The 15,557-nt window shown below is 36.1% G+C and overlaps 1 protein-coding gene across 1 annotated transcript; it reads left to right on the top strand.

Moving 5' to 3' along the window:
• Nucleotides 1–13,139: 13,139 nt before the first annotated feature.
• Nucleotides 13,140–13,632, top strand: LOC145094652 (polcalcin Bet v 4-like). Its single transcript, XM_079032764.1, has one exon. The coding sequence runs from the start codon at nt 13,217–13,219 to the stop codon at nt 13,463–13,465; it is 249 nt and encodes an 82-aa protein (XP_078888890.1). The 5' UTR covers nt 13,140–13,216; the 3' UTR covers nt 13,466–13,632.
• Nucleotides 13,633–15,557: the final 1,925 nt, after the last annotated feature.

Here is a 15,557-nt window from a genome sequence, read left to right as displayed (position 1 = left end):
ACCGACTTGCACCCGAGTCAAATAACACCAAAGCAGGCACAGAACACACAAGAAATGCACCTACGCATATCACAATATAAGCATAACACCACAAACTCAGAATAAACATATGAAAGAATACATACCAGTCACAACATCGGGTGCTGCACGGACCTCTTCCGCTGTCAACTAGAAGGATCTCCCGCGAGCCTTCGGCGCCTCGACCTTCACCAGCTGACTCTCTGTAGCTTGAACAGCAGCAGGGACAGACCCTTGAGAAGCTCCTTGAGCTGACCCTCGTAACTGCGGACACACGGCCTTCCGGTGTCCAGTCTGGTTGCAGTGAAAACTAACTGCAAACCCCTTGGGGCAATCCTTGGCCATATGCCCCTCCTTGCCACACTTGTAACAAGACCCTGCTCTACACACCCCCTCATGACTCTTGCCGCACTTGCCACAAGTGCGGCCCTTCTGGTTCCCTAATCTCGAATCGGCGGGCTTAGCCCGCTTGGCAGCCGGCTGGGACTACGCCGGTCGTCGATCCCTCCCCTGAGACTCCGCCTCCTCCCTGGCCTGAGTCTCTAGCTCAATCTCCCTCTTCCAGGCATTTTCCTGAAGCTCGGCAAGTGTCCGGTACGTCGAGTTCACTACATACTCCTGTATTTCTCTCCTCAAAATGCTCAAATACCGGCTCATACGTGCCTGCTCAGAAGAGACGTGCTCAGGGCAGAACATCGCCCTCTGATGAAACAACCTGGTGATCACAGTAACAGACTCTGTACCCTGATTGAGGGTCAAGAACTCCTGGGCCAAACGCTCCCTTTCCACCATGGGAACGTACTCATCACGAAACATAGTGGTGAACCTCTCCCAGGTCACCGCATCAAGATCTGTAGAAGAATAGTGCGTTGTCACAAACTTCCACCAATCCTTCGCCCCCAAGCAAAGCTGGTTTAGCGCGAACTGAACCCTCATATGCTCCGGACATGAACATTTGTAGAAGCACCCCTCAATGTCAGAGATCCACCTCATCGCAGCTATCAGATCCTGACTCCCATCAAACTCTGGTGGCTTCGTGTTGCTGAACTCCCGGTCCAGCAACGTGTCACCCCCCCCTACGGCCTAGCAGCAGTAACTGCCGCAATGGCTGCAGCAACAGCAGCATCAGTAAGAGCAGCATAACGCTCATCAAAAGTCTCGATCAGGGTGGTCTTGACAGATGTGAACATCTCTGGAATATCAGCGCAGATGGTAGCAGCCACCTCATCATGAATCATCTGGCGGAGCTCCTCATCGCTCACACCCCCCGCACTAGTCCCTGTCCTGTGGCGTGTCCCCACCATGATGTCTCTCTGAAATACAACACAAGATATCAGAGACTCACTCGAGTGTACACACACTCGATATCCCATTCCTACTTGATCCCTGGTACCCTAAGGATTCTTACTTGGGTTGCGCACTGATCCGGTGCCTTCGGTAGTACGGGCCCAATACTACCGCCCACACTGCATCAATATTCACCCCAAGTCCTCCTCCTGGATCCCAAATCCCAAGTACTCTACTCTCTCTATGCATAGTCTACTCTCAAGCACATCTCTCATAAGCTCCTCGCTGCTATCTATTCGCTCTCAAGCATCTCCTAGCAGCAAAATACCTAGGCTAAGGCATCACAGATTAGGCCACTCTTGTCCTAATAAGAATACCTAGCCTACTATAGCATGCATATCATATCATAACATATCTCATAACTCATAATGTAAGGGTATTTTGGAAAATCACCATTCGGGCGCTGGCTGATCGTACACACTGCTCTGCTCTGCTCTTTCAAAAACTTTTTACTCTTGAAAAAAATTTTGTAAATTTTATTTTGAAAATCCCTCAAATCCTCAGTTTAAGTTCAGATACGCCCGAAGGTGCACCCAAATCCCTCAAACCAAGGCTCTGATACCAACTTGTAACACGCGAATTTTCAAATAAATTTTCACATTTTAAAAACACATTTTCATTCATAATTGTTATAAAACATCATTGTATCACATAGTCAAATCATAACATCACATCCCAAGATCATAATATAAAAACTCCTCGTGTGTGTACTGATCAAGCTGGCGCCTTCCCGTGATCCTCACTTCTACCTGAAACACATAACACAACGCTGTAAGCATAAATGATTATTGAATTCCCCAAAATACCACACACATTACATACTAGCCACTCGAGGCTATAACCCTGTTTGACCCTCTGGTCAATGTGTCTCAGTGGGACCCTCTAGTCCCACAACTCTGTGGGCCCTCTGGCCCTAACTCTGTGGACCTTTAGGTCCTAACTCTGAAAGCTCTGGTACATACATGGCATAAATCACATAGAAATCACATCACACAAAAGCATACAAAATACTCTGTCGCATAACTCTAATTACTACTCTAGGTAAAGTATAATGAGAAGACGCACCTCTGGTAACTCAGTAAAATCTCGATCTTTGAAAAATCCGATCTAGCCTCCGCCTAATCATATGAATTAAACACTCTAAATCAATACATCCCTTAAGGCTTGGCTATTCCCTCTCTTAGTGCTCTCAGAAGGGTAAAATGCTATTTTACCCCTCTCATGGCTCAAAGACCCTAAAGTTGACCAAACCCTAAAAGTCAACAAAAGTCAACTCCCTAGGTTACGCTGAGCATACCACACATGTACGGTGGGCGTACCCGGTGTCTTCACAAAAAACGGGGTGCGCGACCCCTTATGCCGCGCGTACTAGGATTACGCCCAGCGTAACTCCTAGTTTCAGACTCTAAGCATTTTGGGGTCTTAATCAGTTAAAACCCACGTCAAACTTCTAGATCTGACCATTTATAACCCTCTTAATCCATAAAGTCGGTGACTTTAATCCTTTGCATGGTTGTACAAGTCACTAACACCCATAATACTCCACTTCCTAACACTAGAAAGCTCAATACTCAAGCATGACCTCATATCTACGACCAACATGGAAACTTTATGGATTTATAACACAAATACCACTGAAATGGGACAGATCTAGGTCAATGGAGCACATTACACTCATAAAATCTCCACCTTTGGGACTTTTAACCTTAAAATGGTCCATGCAATCATCTAACCAAATAAGGAGGAAGTTTTGAACTTTATACCTCTAAATGCAGCTCCTTCCTCTGTATATCTCAGATCCAAACTTGCACTTCAAGCTCTAGTCTCCACAAGCTCCTCTCCTTCTTCTTCACTAACACACCAAGGCACTTTTAGCTCCAAAACACTCACTCTCAAGCTAAGGACGATTGGGAGACTCTCTTAGGGTTTTACTCACTAATATGGAGGCTGAGAAATGAGCCTTAGCATCCATTATATAGTGCACAAGTCCAATATTAGGGTTTGCGTCTGGACCCATTATGCCCAGTGTAACCCTGGGTATGCACAGCGTACCCAAGCGAGTTTGCGTCCAAATTAAGCGCATGAGTACACGTAGTGTACTCCCTAGTACGCCCAACGTACTCATTTGCTACAAGAATTCTTACAAAGGACCACTTTTGACAACTTGACAAAATGTAAGGATATAATAGCTTTACCTGGATTTTAGGACGTTACACCATCCATGACCCTTTATATTTAATCACTCATCCATGACATTCTCAAATGTAAAAGAGTAATGTTCTTGGAAATGTTACAATATATGGAAACATGATCCATGCTCTATGTTTGATTGCGGAAATAATATTTATACCCTAATGTTTACTCATTCCAATTTCCAAGAATAACAAAAGAATTTCAGTGAATCATTTACCTACTAATGTGGAAGCCAACAACACCTTTGAGCACAAAATCAGAAACTATCTCCAACTTTAAAATGCATGAATTATAGCTTCTTGTGTGCCCATGATTACTATAACAACAAATTAAACCGGAAAAAAATAAAATCAACCACTTTACACAACCTAATATAACATAAATAAACCAAAGCTCTAAACAGAGATTTAGAACGCAAACATCATCTTAAAAATAAAATAAAAACAAACTTAGTAAGTAAAACAAAGCTTTGTAGATAGAGTGTTCATGAGACATGAATATTTCTGCAACTGAGATGCTTAAGGAATCTACTAAGTGTTGAACTTGTTCTTCCTGCTAGATGTTGATGCATCATCATCATCATGATTCTGGTTTCTAGCCATTCCTACACTTACTATAAAGATTCGATATAAATCGTCATAAAGCTTTTACATGCAAAATCAAAAGGAAAAAAGAAGAAAATCAAGAACCTTTCAATAAAACTGGGAACCAAAATCAAAATAAAATCAATACCCAAACTTGCTTCTTCCTTGTCATTAAAACATGATATTTCACAACTACCTTCCACCACCAGACCTCTGGGAAGATTATCGTGGGGAAGGGAACTGCGATTAGAGACATTAGGCAATATACATGGAGAAATAGATGGTGGCTATGGTGGTTACCGATTTACCTGGGATCACGGAGGAATCGAAACGTTGAAGTAGGAGAAAGCTGAGTATGTGTTGGGTTGAAAGATGGAGTGTTAGTGGGAATCATTCCATGAACATACTATAAAATCTCGTCTGATTGTGGGAAGTTTTCCATGAACCTGCTAATAGAGACACAATTAGGGCATTAAATAAAACCAGAAGATGTAAAATCGAGGAATGGGCTGATGCAATTGCTTTCCATCTCCAATTCCTTGATTCACCTTCATGTCCAACGAAAAAACCATGAATAATGTAGAGTGATGTTATTGTTAGGAGGCGACAAAGACACTTGAACTGAGGAAACCCAACAAAGCAAAAAAAATTGGGGACGAGGCTATAGAAACACCATCGCCACTTGTTTCCTTCGTGTTTCTTTTTGAGCAGTCAATGATCGAAGGAACCCACCTCCGTTTTCTTTCTCGATGAGTAACATATTGGAGCCCTCAAAGTTTGATTTAAGGGTAAATTACACGAATGGTCCTTATGGTTTAGGGTAACTTACGTGTTTGGTCCCTAACTTATTTTTCTAACTCGGAAGGTCCTTACTATTTGTTTTTGTTACACGCTTGATCCCTGTCTTACATAAAAAGTCTATTTTTCCCTTGATTTTTTAATTTATTTAAATAAACACACCTCTAACCCCACCCCCTCACCTTACCTTACCTACTCTACCATTTTCCCTATTTAAATAATTGTCTTTTTATGTAAGATAAGGACCAAATGCATAACAAAAACAAACAATAAGGACCAAGCGTGTAACAATAACAAACAATAGGGACATTCCAAGTTAAAAAATTAAGTTAGGGACCAAACGTGCAAATTACCCCAAACCATAGGGACCATTCGTGTAATTTACTCTTGATTTAAACAGTCAGTGAGGAACAGTGGGCGAGATAGAGCATAAAAACCGATGATGGGTGGTTTGGAAAAAGAGGTGGTGAGACGAATGCATTTTTGGAACGGTGGGTGACACGTATACACAAAGACTCACAAACCAATATATAAAAGGAAAAGATGATTAAAAAAGAAATTAAAAGAAAAATAGATAGTTTTTTTTAAAGAGCCAATGAAATCAATATACTGTTCCCTAAAAGAGTTGTAAATTAATATATATATATATATATATATATATATATATATATATATATATATATATATATATATATATATAATGAATGAGTTATGTTTGAAAGAAAATACGATATGTAACTTAATAAATTACATATGATTATTTACCTATATATATTTTTATCGGTTCTACAATTTGAAAAACAATAAATATTCGACAAACACGTAAGCGTCATATCTTTTTTACTTCCATTTTCAACTCCAACCTTTAATGGAAAGGGAAAATGTATTATCAATGAAATAATTTTCTTAGATTTTTTATCACCATTAAAGATTAAATAAATTTGTTGGTCTATAGTAACTTATATTTACATATAAGAGATAATGATAGAAAAAAACAGTATATTTTTTCAAAAGTTCGGTTTAACCACCGATTTATGAAGAAATTTGTGATTTTTTTAGTATAAATATAGATAATAATGGTTGCGATAGAAACTTTATCTAAAAATGAACGATTCTTTTAGCAAAAAAATACTGATGGTTAAATCGAAAAAAAAAATGACAAAATATAATGGAATTTTTTTATCATTATCCCTAGATATAATTACTTAAGTTAAAGTAAATATGTAATATTATCATGACAATTTTCAATTGTTACATAGGTCTTGATAGTTTTTGTCTAAATTTAGCTAAAGAAGACTCGGCCTACTATCTTTTGTCTCTTTTTAGCAGACGTACAAAGTCAACCCAGATAAAAATGATCGGGCCGCCCAATTATAGTTTAAGGCATAGGCAGCTCGGTATTGGACCGGTAGAAAATCGTATGTATGTATGTGAATCCGGTTTGTGTAAGGTATTAGGTCCGGGTATATCGATTCCATGATCACACCCAAAGTCTTAGCCCGATATAACAAATAAAATACATTAATCTTTTTATAGAAAGGCACATAAACACACTCTAACCTACAATTAAATTCATAGGTGTTATATGTAGTTGTAGGAATTAATAGTTGAAAATCGTCGTGCAGACCAAGCGCAAACATTAGCTTTCGCAGACTGTTTTTTTTTTTTTTGAAGACTGCAGACCTAAAAATATTTGTGTGCCCTCTTCTTGTTGCAGATATAGACCAACGTCTTCTAACATCTTCAGACATCTTTTGGCACAAAAAACACATATCTTTATTTTTTTAGTTTTTTTTTTTTTAATTTATATTTATTCCAACTTTATTAATGAACAATTTAAAAAAAAATTACAATTCATTGTAAAAAAGGATCGATGACACAAACATGATATTTTTAACAAATTTATATATAAATATTTATTACAATAATAGTCGTTGAAGTTGTTTATATAAATATGAAAAAAAAATCATAATATATTATTCTATTTTTTGTGACAAAATTTATAAAACATTATTTAATACAGTATCGTCAGTTTCTTGGGAAAAAATTCTTTGATTCCTAATTAGATTGTTTAGGTATAAATTTGCGACTAAAATTGTTCGTTTTTATCATTTTTATTTTTCACTGTTTATACAATAATAAATAAAAGTTGATCTGGTTTTGTTAATTATGTATAACAAAGTCATACAAATATTAAAAAATCACTTTGAAGTTTAAAAAAAATCAGTTTATTTAGATTTTAGTTTATTTTAGTAGTCTGTATATGCTAAAGGGAAATCTTCAGAAAAGTACAATATTTTCGGAAAAGTTACACTTTAGTCCCAAGATTTTTTTTTGAACAAAAAAATCCTGAAAACCGGCAAAAATTTACAGTTTGACCCTTTTTGACCGGTTGAAATGGGTACCAAATTAATTTGGGACTATTTTGTAAACGAACCCAAAATATTATGACTTTTCTGTAAACAAAAAATATTAGGATTTTTCTATAAACAAAAATATTATGACTTTTTTTTCTACAAACAAAACCTTATTATTATTATTATTATTATTATTATTATTATTATTATTATTATTATTATTATTATTATTATTATTACTATTATTATTATTATTATTATTATTATTATTATATTATTATTATTATTATTAAAAATATAAATAAGAATTCTATTTTTTGAACTTGTTATTATTAATATTGTTACTAATACATATAAATGCATTTAAATGAAAAAATAATATTAATGACATTATTTATGGGTGGAGGTAGAGGAGATGGTGATACTTTTAGCATTGAAATTGTGAATGTCTGCTTGTATATTTTTGCTTGGATATGGTCATTTCACATTTGTTATTATTGTTTTCAATTCATAATATTAATACTTAACAATTTAAAAGAAGTTGCATATTTGTAAAATTGTTTATAAATAGTTTAAGGTAGAAGAGTTTCTCACTTTGTATATAAAATTGTTTAAGGTAGAAGAATTACTTTCCAAATCCAACGAATCCACTACAAACATTTACATAGGTAACTCATATCAAATTCAAAAGTATTAATTACAATATCTTGTTTAATAAAAAGTAATATCCAAATTCAAAAGTAGTAATTACAATATCTTGTCTAATTTCTGAATTGAAAACAATAATAACAAAAGTGAAATGACCATATACAAAGTAAAAATATACAAGTAAATATTCACGATTTCAATGCTAAAAGCATCACAATCTCTTCCACCTCCACCCTTAAATAATGTCATTAATATTATTTTTTCATTTAAATGCATTTATATGTATTAGTAACAATATTAATACTAATGTAACGACCCAAAAATTGCGACTAAAAAAATTTCCTTTAAACAATACTAAAATCATATTTATAAAAACCATATCATACGACATAACATAAATTCAGAGTATCAATTCAAAACATATTCTTGTCATCAGAGTAAAACATCCCAGGCTGTCTAATTAATGGTGTGTGCCATCCGATCACCCCGAGCTCTTCCCTCTGCTACCGGAAGTACCTGAAACCAAAACTGAAAACCGTAAGCACAAAGCTTAGCACCTACCATGCTTGCTGTTTCGGGCCTCGCCCCCTACCTCGGTCCTCACCCGCTACAACAACCCCGCCGCTCCAGGCCTCGCCTGGCTTCGAGCCCCGCTCGGATACATATATGTTTCTCTTAGGCCCTGCCTGTCTCTTGGCCCCGCCCGCTAAACATATAGTACAAAATAGCATATAACACATAACTAAACATACCCTACTGTATTCTTATCCTAAGGCCTCGCTTGTCTTGGGCCGCGCCCTTATCCTGTTACTAGTGAGTCATGGAACCCTATCCAAGCTCCTGCTGTAAGTGAGATACGGGTCCCCGCCCACACTCGCTCCATACCTATCTCGGGCCTCGCCCCTGTTCTGCTACTAATGAGATATGGAACACCGTCCATACCCTGCTATTGGTTAGATATGGGGCCTCGCCCACACTTACCTCCCTACCAGGAACATACATGCATCACACAGACAACAAGTATACTCTATCATGCCAACCATTCCTTGGGCACTCGCCCGACATTGGACCTTGGTCCTGAATATCATACAAGCAAATAGTGCCTAGGGCTAACCCCCGGGTCTTCCTACTCAAGACTACATGGGTCGGCATTGTGGCCGTAGACCCATTCACACAAGGGAAACTCACCTGCACTGCTGAACTTTTGCTAATAACCCTCTGGCTGTTGCCAATAATTCTTTGAATCGTTGCTCCACTAGCTCCCCGAGCTACTAATATCAATATAACACTTAGTCCTAAACTGAACTCTAGAAGTCAAACCAAGTTAACTCTAGTCCAATTCAAAGTCCTGGTCAAAGTCAACCTTCCAGTTTGACCCTACTCGCCGAGTTAATCCGTAGACTCGCCGGGTCCTTGGACTCATAAACCTTCAAAATACCATTCAACTCGCCGAGTCACCCCAAGACTCGTCGAGTTCGACGATCTTTGAGTCCCATCCTGACCAACTCACTGAGTCACCACTCAACTCACTGATCTGAGTCTTAACCAGAAAGGTTGGGAGGTTCTGTGACCAGGCTCGCCGAGTCCACGAAAATCTTCGACAGAGTCACCGAGTTGTTCTTCCAACTCGTCGATTTCTTGCCTATCTTCATCCGACTCGCCGATTCTACCTATGTGACTTGCCGAGTAGCTTCAGTTCTTAATTCATATAGTGGCTTTTCGAGCCATGCAGGGGCTCCAACTCATAGATCCACTCTTCCAAAGTCTATTGCTCACGTAAAGTTGCAAACTTTACGTGAAACCAAGGAGTTATAGGCTTAAAACACTCTAGGGATAGAGTTTGAGACAAGCATGCTTCACCAACACACCAAAGACTGATACTTTATAGGTTTCTGGGCCAAGACAATCCTAGACCCGAAGTTCTTTTTGCTCACAAAGGCACAATACACGAATTGGCCTTGGAAATGGCCCAAAAATGACAAAATCTAACTAGGAAAGGGGATCTAAATGAATAATAGCCAAGCTATGAGCTTCATACCTTCCAATGATCTGAAATAGCACACCAACATAGAGTCCACTGCCACTTCTTGAATCACCCAAGGTTCCTTTCTTCCTTTTAGCTTCAAAGCACCCAAAAATGATAAAGAAAGCTTGAGAGTACTACAATGGAGGCTTAGGGTTTCGAGAGAAGGTAAAGGGAATGATGGAGGCTGGGGTGAAGGCCTGAAATGATGCTTAAATAAGGCACCAAGCCCGGAAATCAGGGTTTCCCAACCCAGACTTGACTCGCCAAGTCAGTCCCTCCGACTCGCCGAGTCGATCACTTAAATCCCGACACGGAACCCGCTCCAACTCGTCGAGTTCACCAATGAACTCGACGAGTTGACCCCTATGACTTAGGGTTTCCCTTTTGTTTCTTGGTCTTTCTGATTCTGGGTGTTACAAATAACAAGTTCAAAAAATAGAATTCTTATTTGTATTTTTAATAATAATAATAATAATAATAATAATAATAATAATAATAATAATAATAATAATAATAAGAGTTTTGTTTGTAGAAAAGTCATAATATTTTTCTTTACAGAAAAATCCTAATATTTTTTGTTTACAGAAAAGTCCCAATATTTTGGGTTAGTTTACGAAATAGTCCCAAATTAATTTGGTACCGGTTTCAACCGGTCAAAAAGGGTCAAACTGCAAATTTTTGCCGGTTTTTAGAATTTTTTCGTTCAAAAAAAAATCTTAAGACTAAAGTGTAACTTTTCCGAAAATATTGGGACTTTTCTGAAGATTTCCCTATGCTAAAAAAACTAATTGTCTTCTATTTTTAGACCGTAGACGTTTGGTCCACCTCTTCCACTACAAAGGTCTACATATATGATCCACAGACTGGTGACTTTTTGTCTCGGAAAAACAAACAACACCTTACTGTAGTTTAAATAAGGGTATCAATGCAGAGTGTACAAGTATCTCAATGTGTAAAGTGCAATTTTAATCCCTCAATTTTGTATAATTCCTCACTTGCAACCTATGTATTTTTCATCTTTTTACTTTTTAAAAAATCACTTTCACCCTTCTATCTTAAACTTTTTAAAATATTATTTTTACCATTCGTTTCCACTTCTAATACGCAACAAAAACACATAAAAACTCGTTTTAAAGTACGGACACAATTAGGGGTGCAAATGAGCCGAGTCAAGCCCGAGCCTGGCCAGGCTCTGCTCGGGCTCGTTTAAGTTATATGAGGCTCGAGCTCGAGCTCGGCTCGATTCGAGCTTTCTTTTATTGAGCTCGGCTCGAGCTCGTAAAAAGTTATACAAGCTCGGCTCGGGCTCGGGCTCGACTCGTTTTTATCGGGCGTGCCTAAATAAGCTTAAGCTCGGCTCAAGCTCGTTTACTAATACCCGAAATTCATAATTCCCCTAATATGTTTTTATTTTAATATATATAAATAATAATAAATAATATTATATAAAGGCTCGTTTAGGCTCGCGAGCCTAATCGAGCTTTGTGACATAGGCTTGAGCCCGAGCTCGTTTAATAAACAAGCTTAATATTAAGCTCGAGCTCGGATCGGGCTCGTTTAAAATCGGTTTCGAGTCGAGCTTTTAACGATCCGATCTCGAGTAGCTCGCGAGTAGCTTGGCTCGTTTGCACCCCTAGACACAATTACTAGTTGATACAATTAAATATGTTTTCCTTTCAAACTAATATGCTTAAACATATCCGTTTCATTTCAAAATGTAAGAAAAATATGTATGGGAATAAGATTTTATTTTGAAAATGTATTTTTAAATAACATGGTTATTTTTTACTTTTAAAAATATATGTTTCAACTTTCAAGTATGTTCTTATGGTTACGGGGCGTAAATTTGAGTTAGCTATTCCTTTTCTGTTGTAGGATTAGATCATTAGCGTTGTTTTTAGGTGATAATAAAAAATTGGTAAACTAAATCATCTTAGTGGTTGATGTCATTTCGTTAAGGCCTACATGGAAGGTAAATTTTGAAACACCAACAATGTTTTGGTGTGTCAATGTATGAACTATGTATCTTCTTTATAGAATTTCACTCATCAATCATTTGGCTTTTATCATGGGCTAAAATGGATAATATCTACCAATAACTCAATTACGTAATTAATTTTATTAAAAATAAAATATTAGAGGGTTATCTGTTTAACTAATCTCTTTTTAAAAAATTTAACAAGGTAATCATCTTTTTTAATTATTGAGAAATAATTATTTTCTTCCAAATGTTTTATTCTGGACTTATTTTGAAATTCCAGCGTTATTTTTTTTATTTGGACAAAAGTTTTGAAATAAGTCTATAAAATTATGTTTGAAATGTCAACTTTAAAGTGTCTAATATCACAATTTTTCAATCAAACAATGCTTTTTTTCAACATCACGAAATTATGTATCAGATTTCGGACTTATTCTTGAAATTTCGGTGTTTTTTTCTCCAAACTCCAGAATTTCAATCTAGAATCCGGAATGTCATTCATAAATATATTATTATTAGAAAAAGTTTTTTGTTTGTCAATAAAAAATGGTCTTGTTGGTTATTTTGAAAATAAAATAGATTATTTCTTTTACATTTATATTCAATTATGATTAGTTTAGTTAATATCCCAATATTAGTGTGTAAAAGTCCAGATATATATGGAGGGTATAGTTATCTCTAGTAGTTTTTACCAACTGATTTTATAGCTATTGCAAAGATAAATCATAATATATCTAACACAAGAAAGGTTGAACTAATTTCTTTCATAGATTTCATATGCTAAATTACATATAGACTAATTTCTTGTGTTAGATATGGTACGGGAAAGTATATATTCCAATAGCTTTGGTGCATGCACAAAACAACACATCCAATCAAAGCATGACTTCAAAATTTTCTTATTACAACAAAAATGCAATTACGACAATTAAGGTCTATCTTCTTTTTAATTGGTTGCTATTGATAGTATATTTAGTCCCTTCTTTAGCTACTAAGGGTTATATTTTCAGTTTATTTTTTGGCCCATAGGCCATAGTTATCTCTTATTCTCTTAATTAGTAAAGATGAGAGGTTTAATTTTTTTCTACCTTAGAAACATAAGGCAATCCGTATTCAAAGGGCATCCATAATACTTTTTTCATCAACAACCATTTTATAAACATTTTCATGGTTAATCATTCAAACCCAAAGCAAAACTATTGCAAAATAAATAAAGAAAACGTAAACCAAAACTGACATTACCTGTTATCATTATTTGAAAACGATAATGGCTGATGAAGACAAGGCAGAGTGCGAGCGGATCTTCGGCAAGTTTGATGCCAATGGAGATGGTAAAATCTCTTCAGCCGAGCTTGGAGAATCTTTGAAGACGCTTGGATCTGTGTCAGCGGAAGAGGTCAAAACTATGATGGATGAACTTGACACTGATGGAGATGGATTCATTTCTAAAGAAGAATTTACCGATTTTTATAATGCTAATCGGGGGTTAATGAAGGATGTTGGCAAGATCTTCTAACTATAATACCTTCATTACTATCTAAAGATATTGGTTTTGGCAATGGCTCTTATGATTTATATTTTTCAGGTTCTAATATGTTATTATTTTTTGTTCATAGTTAAAAATGTAAAATATTTGAAAAGAAATATAAACATTAAAGGATTTAATTGAGTTAGACGTTGAATCGATGGAATTATCATAATAATTGTTTGTAAATTTTATTAAATTTACATATAAAATATTCTGAATTTAATATAAAAGCTTTTTCAGAAGAAGAGTTTCGTGCAATTTAAGTCTTGAGAATAGAAAAAATATAAGGAGAACCCATTTATATGGTATGTATGAACATTATGTAAGAGGATGTAATTTTGTGTCCTCTTTATAAAAGAGATAATGGTATTGTATTGTAGCAGTGTAAGAATAAGGAGGGTGTTATTAAACATGAAAACGCTTTTGTATAACCATACGACGGTTTATCATTAAGATTTGTTTTGAGTTTACTTTTCCAGATTTAGTTTTATTTATCGTAAATTCCATGATTAGTTTGTAATTCTACATCTGTAATTCAATGATTAGTTTGTAATTCTACTTAGACTATATGGTATGGGCAACAAGAGCCTTGTTTTTCCGAGTTGGCACCCAAAAAATGTCGGTATAATGACTTGAACACCTCCCCCGACATTCGTTATTAGCCGTTATGGCATGAAACGTTATCGTGGCAACGAGACGCTCAAAAACTTGCAAAGGGTCATAATTCAGACCGTTGAGGAATGAACAAAACGTAAAATAATAATAATAATAATAATAACTAGAAAGGTTACCCCCGCTACGCGGGGGCCAGAAGCTTTCAATGTTGTTTCCGAATCGATAAATATGACAGGCGTAGAAAGTGCAAGGGTGAAAAGTTCGGGCTTTGCCACAGACCGTTTTTTCATGTTTTTATGAAAAAATATAAAAGTTTTGACTGCAAGGACAAGAAGTGTCAAAATGGCTAAAGAATTAAAGGGGTAGGAATTAGCAACTTTTTTGAAAAGGGATCAAAGTTGTCTAACCATTAAAGTTTTGTGACCAAACTTTAAATATTAAAAGGTTCCTAAAAAATGTAAAATTATTGATTGCAAGGACCAAAAGTGTCAGAATGGCCAAAGAATGAGGAGCAAAGTTGCCAAAAAAATAACAAATTTATTATTCCTAAGATTCATTTATTTAATATATATATATATATATATATATATATATATATATATATATATATATATATATATATATATATTAATAATAAATAAATAATTCAATTTTACTCGCATATAAATACACATATTTACTTTATTTTTTACCTACATAATACTTTTATTTCTCTCATCTTATTCATTTCATTTTTGCACACAACTCAATTAAATTCACATTCAACCAACAATGGATCAAAATCCGAACACTCCTCCTCCAAAAACAAACACATCCATTTCATTCGGTTTCGTGCAATACGAGGGCTAAGTGAACTTCCTCAACTCGCAAAGCTCACCACAACTACCATTTTTCGAAAACTTTTTCGTTCCACAAACAAATCCAAACCTTTAACAAAACATTTTCAACACCTTTGCTTCCACTTCATAAACAACCACACAACCACCACCCACTATAGTGGACACCGGATGAGGAGCACATGTTGATGGTTGCGTGATGCAGGACATCAAAACATGCAACTATGGGAAACGATATGAAGAGATGTGATTTTTAGGAAACCATAATCGTAAGAAGGGGGGGGGGGCATATGGCAATCTGGATATCCTTAGTAGCAAGTGGACTACACTTAATAAGAAGTGAACCAAGTTTAATTCAATCTACAACAAACTTTTTTTGCACAAGTAAAGTGGTGTGAATGACTGTGATGTGTTTAGAGCCGTGACGGAGCAATATCATGTCGAAACGAGTCATGTTTTTAGTACGACAAAATTTGGGAGATTTTGAGAAATGACCCACAATGGCTTAACACGCCAACATCATCGGAGTACGATCAAAAATGTCTCGTGGTTCGGGTTCTATTGACGATCCCGACACACGAATGAACATCGACGTCAATACCAACACCAATGAGCTCCCAGACAACATT

Source organism: Lactuca serriola, chromosome 3, assembly GCF_051521515.1.
Source record: "Lactuca serriola cultivar US96UC23 chromosome 3, Lser_US96UC23_V15, whole genome shotgun sequence".
NCBI lineage: Eukaryota > Viridiplantae > Streptophyta > Magnoliopsida > Asterales > Asteraceae > Lactuca > Lactuca serriola.
The sequence above is the reverse complement of the archived record's forward strand: the minus strand, read 5'-3'. Positions and strand labels throughout refer to the sequence as shown.